The sequence below is a fragment of the Eleutherodactylus coqui genome, chromosome 10 (assembly GCF_035609145.1).
Source record: "Eleutherodactylus coqui strain aEleCoq1 chromosome 10, aEleCoq1.hap1, whole genome shotgun sequence".
Taxonomy (NCBI): Eukaryota; Metazoa; Chordata; class Amphibia; order Anura; family Eleutherodactylidae; genus Eleutherodactylus; species Eleutherodactylus coqui.
In genome coordinates, this window is record NC_089846.1 from 27,239,567 (window position 1) to 27,246,044 (window position 6,478).

Consider the following 6,478-nt stretch of genomic DNA (forward strand, 5'->3'; position numbering starts at 1 on the left):
CACCAATTTATAGCTTCCTGCGAATTTACGCACGCCTATTGATGTCAATGGGCTATTTCGTTGCATAATACGCCCCACGATCGGATGAGCTGCGGCTCTTTTTTTACGCAACCAAAAGTAACGGCAAAAATCCACAGCTGTGAACGACCCCACTGAAATCAATGGGCTCTACTCCCTGCGTAGTACGTGGCCAGGCGAATATATATAGCCATGGCGAATCTGTGTGCGGAATTCCCAATGTGGGTATGGCGCAGAATCTGCGTGACGTTCGACTTATTTTTTTTGTATGTGGATTTGAAATACGCACGTGGTTGAAAAATGTCAACAAAAAGAAAATCGAGAGAAAAATCCGTATGCGGCGAAAATTTACGCTAATTCGTTTATGGCATAGATCCCACTGAAAGTAATGGATGTGGATTTGGCGCAGAATTAGCGAGGATTCCATAACACATTTGCGACGAAAATTCCGCCATCTGCACATATCCGTAAAATACTGGCACCTTCTTATATGGCATTGGCACAACAGGGCGATTCCTCTATGCGCCCCCTATACCTGTGCCTAAATCATGGGGAAACCCCGTGTCCATGCGCCTTACTAGTTATGGGTGTCGAAAAGGAAAACCCCTATTAATGAGTGCGGCAAATCACTACAAAGAGAGACCCCACTAAGGAGGAGACCCATGATGATCAATTCATCTTAATGAGCGCTGTGTAATACCCCATTTCTCCTACAGACAAAGAATGATACCCCCTTAGGGGGCCATAGATGTTCGCAGCAAACGGCTAAAGGGTTCTTGTGGTGGGAAAAACCCCTTTGAATGGAGTCTGAGACATCATTATTATCGCACCTCTGTCCAAATCATTGAATTGATTGGGAAGAGCGTAATACTTTATTTCTCCTGCGGGGGTGCTGTTAGGAAATTGAACACTTGCTGCTGAGTTCTTTGCTCATGTTACAGCAGACTGATGAAGGTCGGGGTCCATGCTCTTACTACTCATTAGTTCTGGCAACGAACTTAAAGGGCTGCTCCAGTTTATAAGGACATGGGCGTATGCAATTTTGGTTTGTGAAAAGTGCGCTGTTTTCACAGCGCATGTGCGTGGTGCATGTATTTTCTGAGCTCCGCCCATCAGATAGTCATTGTTATCCCATGCATGGGGGAAAACTTTATTTTGTCAAACTACTCCCATCACGGCTTTTCATGAGCGAGATGGGAAAACCCAACCCCCCCCCCCCCCCCCCCCCGCTTCCGACCACCTGTTGCCCCGCATTGTGTCTGTAGCTCTTACTGAAGTGAATGTCAGGTATGGAAACAATGTAGCGAAGTATGCTACATTGTTTCCATAATTCCCTGAATTACAGCGTTCTGCACTGTGCTATTCACTTCAATGGAAACTACAGAAAATAGAAGAGTTGAGCTGTTTGCGCAGTTAGTGGCCAGGTGGCCAGTAACTATAAACCGTTTCTCATCTCAGGCTATGAAAAGCCAAGGTGGTAATAATACTCATTTAGGCATCAGGGGTTTTCCACTTTTAGGAAAATTTCTGATATACTTTTGCGCATCAATTCTTCAGTTTTTTTAAAGGCCTCTGCTTGTAGTCATTGAATGGAAACCTTTATTGTATAGGATGAAAATCTGTCCTGGTCATGTGATGCTCATAGAGACATACGGTTTATTACAATGACAGTAGCGGAGTGCTGCATCAGAGCTCTCTCTGTCATAAACATATGAGCAATAAACCTCCTAAAAAAGCATTTTGAGGTTACAATTCACTGACAGCAAGCAGAAAATGATGTGTAAAATATAGTAGAAACCTGCAGAACATTTTATTATACAATAAATCAGCTTCATGTGCTGAAATCCCCCGGGGTCTAACGCTGACTGATTGAAGTTGGGAGGGCGGTCCAGTCATCGGGTCACCTAACAGACTGATGCCACATATGTAACCAGCGGTGAAGTGGGCAGAGACACAATCCTGGCATGTACAGCCGGGTACATATACTGCACGTCGCTTCCCACGTCATAAATTATGGACAAGCAGAACGTCTGTTTAACCTCCTCGAGGACCTACAGCTCGTGCGGAGCCCAGCCACAATGCCCACTTGTCCTCCACCACTGCCACGTTGTGCCACCTGCTTACAGGCAGCAGCGATGGGCACCCAATGCTATAATGTATTATCCATCCATCTAATCCATGGTATATGTACATACGATAATACATAGTAAGGCTTTGCTGCGCCTGTAAAATTCCGGAAGCTGAACGCACTCCATTATAGTCAACCGTGTCCGTTTGGCGCTGTTCGTTTCCGCCATATGATGGCTCCGTTTGCCTACTGGGTGCGGTTCTACTGGTCCCATAACACAGCAGGCAAACGGAGCCAGGAGTGCGAATGTGAATGAGCCCCAATAAGTACGCCAGCGCCTAAGGTGGCAACTGTACAAAATCACAATAACTATTGTTCCAGCTGCTGCAGAACCTCCAATTGCATGCTGTAGCTGCTGCGGAACCTCATAATGTATGCTGCAGCTGATGAAATTCATAATGTACGCCGTAGATGCTGCAGAACCATATAATGCATGCTGCAACTGCCGCTGCACCTCATAATGCACGCTGCAGCTGCTGCGGAACCTCATAATGCATGCTGCAGCTGCTGCGAACCTCATGATGCATGCTGCAGCTACTACAGAACTTCATAATGCACACCGTAGCTGCTGAAATGCATAATGTACGCTGGAGCTGCTGCATAACCTCATAAAGCACACCGCAGCTGCTGTGGAGCCTCATAATGCACGATGCAGCTGCTGCGGAACCTCATAATGCATGCTGCAGCTACTACAAAACTTCATAATGCACACTGGAGCTGCTGAAATGCATAATGTACGCTGGAGCTGCTGCAGAACCTCATAAAGCACACTGCAGCTGCTGTGGAACCTCATAATGCATGCTGCAGCTGCTGCAGAACCTTATAATGCATGCTGCAACTGCTGCACAACCTCATAATGCATGCTGCAGCTGCTGCAGAACCTCATGATGCATGCTGCAGCTACTACAGAACTTCATAATGCACACTGTAGCTGCTGAAATGCGTAATGTACGCTGGAGCTGCTGCAGAACCTCATAAAGCACACTGCAGCTGCTGTGGAACCTTATAATGCATACTGCAGCTGCTGCGGAACCTCATAATGCACGCTGCAGCTGCTGCATAAGAATGTGAAAAGAAAAGGGATATTCCTATTAACCAAAGTGTACGGGCTCTCTCGCACCGGCGTATACGGATTTAATTCCGTATCTGCGCAGCGTATTCACGGAGAGGGGGATACATTGTTGCCCCGCGGGTTTCTGGCTATCAGCAGTATTTGTAAACGCACACAAAAAACACACAAACAATAAAATCCCATCAATTTCATGCAAAAATAAGCAGCGACCGTGCCGGTTTCCGTATTCGCCTGCACGCTGTCAGCCCATCATACGCACAGGATGGGCGGGCTGCAGGCTTCACACGACTGAAGGTCACGTGAAAAACAGCCATCTGTGAATGAACCCACTGAAAGCAATGGCCTTACTGACTGTATCAGGCGTGGGGGGATCCGCACGTAATACGCTGCGCAGTAGCGCCCCCAGGGGGATTCGCATGTATTTAGGCAGCGCATTTCGGTCATATAAACATAAAATTAAACCTAATTGCCCGCTGTAATCAATGGGGGCACGGGTAAAAAAACAAATACGTAGGCCATCTGCATATTATATGTGACTGCCGTGAATATCCGCCCGTGTGAATGAGCCCTAACGGACAGGAAGTCCCACTTTTGTCTTAAAAAGAGGTTCTGCAGCAGCTGAAGTCACCTTGGTCATCTGCTGACCTCTTGGGCCTGCGACTTGTCTCCCCATCTGTTCCTGACGCCCGGTGACCTATATATATATATACAGCTGTGACGGTCCCCCCATGATGATGACATTAGGGTGAGGGGCAGTGATGGGGGAATGAGGAGAGATCTGGCCACTGCTGTGGGGGAGGGGAGGGGGAGGAGCCTGATGATTGATGATGATGGCAGTAGACTATACTATGCCCAGGGCCGACCGTCTGCTGCAGGGGTGATGGGCAGCTGGCTGGTGCCGTGCCCCCAGTACCCGGCAGGGTGTTGGCACAGCCGGGGGTACCCCGGAGAGGAGACAGCAGCCTGCCGCAGGACACAGGGAGGGGTCTCCGGCGAGGACCGCGCATCCCCGCACACATCCCCGCCACCTGCCCGCCCTCCGGTGCCCACCCGCCGCTTACTTTCTCCAACCACTGCCTTCAGCCCGCTGGGTGCCATCCTGACCCGATCCGATCCAAGAGGGAGATCCGACTGCAGGAGAGAGAGAGGCGGCAGGAGGAGGATGGAGGGAGGAGGAAGAGGATGGAGAGACAGACGGGAGGAGGATGGAGGGAGACGAGATCAGCTGACCGAGGGGGGGCTGCAGCAGAGGGAGGGGAGGGCAGCTGTACAAATACCCCTGCCATCAGCAGAGCCCAGCATCCCCACCCACGGCACTAGATACAGAGTGTCACCCAGAGCTACGGGGCATCTCATCTGTCTGTATCCATCTATGTCATATACTATATGTATCCATCTATCCAATTATCTTACATACTATATCTATCCATCTATCTATCTATCTATCTCATATCTATCTATCTATCTATCTCCTATCTATCTCCTATCTATCTATCTCATATCTATCTATCTCATATCTATCTATCTATCTATCTATCTATCTATCTATCTATCTATCTATCTATCTATCTATCTATCTATCTCATATCTATCTATCTATCTATCTTCTATCTATCAATCTATCTATCTCATATCTATCTATCTATCTATCTATCTATCTATCTATCTATCTATCTATCTCCTATCTATCTATCCCATATCTATCTATCTATCTATCTATCTATCTATCTATCTATCTATCTATCTATCTATCTATCTATCTCTCTATCTATCTCATATCTATCTATCTATCTATCTATCTATCTCATATCTATCTATCTATCTATCTCATATCTATCTATCTATCTCATATCTATCTATCTATCTATCTCATATCTATCTATCTCATATCTATCTATCTATCTATCTCATATCTATCTATCTCATATCTATCTATCTATCTATCTATCTATCTATCTATCTATCTATCTATCTATCTATCTATCTATCTATCTATCTATCTATCTCCTATCTATCTATCCCATATCTATCTATCTATCTATCTATCTATCTATCTATCTCTCTATCTATCTCATATCTATCTATCTATCTATCTATCTCTCCTATCTATCTATCTATCTCATATCTATCTATCTATCTATCTATCTATCTATCTATCTATCTCATATCTATCTATCTATCTATCTCACATCTATCTATCTATCTCACATCTATCTATCTCATATCTATCTATCTCCTATCTATCTATCTATCTATCTATCTATCTATCTATCTATCTATCTATCTATCTATCTATCTATCTATCTATCTATCTATCTATCTGTCTCATATCTATCTATCTATCTCATATCTATCTCATCTATCTCTATCTATCTATCTATCTCATATCCATCTATCTATCTATCTATCTCCTATCTATCTATCTATCTATCTATCTATCTATCTATCTATCTATCTATCTATCTATCTATCTATCTATCTATCTATCATCTATCATCTATCTATCTATCTATCTATCTATCTATCTATCTATCTATCTATCTATCTATCTATCTCTCCTATCTATCTATCTCCTATCTATCTATCTATCTTTCCATCTATCTATCTCATATGTCTATATGTATCCATCTAGTTCATATCTTTCCATCTATCTATGCAGTATAAACGATGGACGATGAGCTGGACAATCATTCAGTGTACATAGCGGCCATTCTGTACTGTACGGCCGCCGTGTTATGTCAATGGTGGGGGGCGGGGGAGAGAGCGAGGAGAGAAATCTCCTGCAGCCGCCTCGCCCCCTGCTGGCCGCTCCGCGAGCAATCCGGGGATACTAGCTCCCATGCAGGAGCACAGGAGTGAGGACACACAGGGACGAGTATCGGGCATTCGTCCCGTGTAGAAGGACCTTTATGAGTCAGACCCCATTTAGACCCGGTGATTATCGTCCAATTTTCGTTATAACGATATAAAGTGAGCGATGGTTTTGCTTTTAAAGACGGACGTTTTTACCTAACGAAAATCGTTGGAGAATGGCCGCAGCGGCCGGGCACTTCAGTCGTATCATCACTGTGTAGGGTTCGCACTGAACGCAAAATAAACGAGAACTGAGCCATAGTTTGTTTAAAAGGCGTCTGCATTATCGAAAAACCAAGCTTTGTCCTCCCGTCAGCCAATCGCTGGGCCTGCAGCCTGTGGAATGTACGGCCAAACGATTAACAACTCCCCCCAAATCGCTGAACGAATGTCATCCTAACCAAACA

General features: G+C 45.3%; 1 protein-coding gene across 2 annotated transcripts in view; it reads right to left on the reverse strand.

Moving 5' to 3' along the window:
- STXBP1 (syntaxin binding protein 1) overlaps window positions 1–4,421 on the reverse strand; it is a 55,758-nt gene extending 51,337 nt beyond the window's left edge. The window contains exon 1 of one of the 2 annotated variants that reach the window (XM_066580690.1): window positions 4,280–4,420. In XM_066580690.1, the coding sequence (XP_066436787.1) occupies window positions 4,280–4,316 (37 nt within the window). In that variant the 5' untranslated portion in view covers window positions 4,317–4,420. Of the gene's footprint in view, window positions 1–4,279 lie in introns of both variants that reach the window. The other variant, XM_066580689.1, reaches the window with a different exon arrangement.
- Window positions 4,422–6,478: the final 2,057 nt, after the last annotated feature.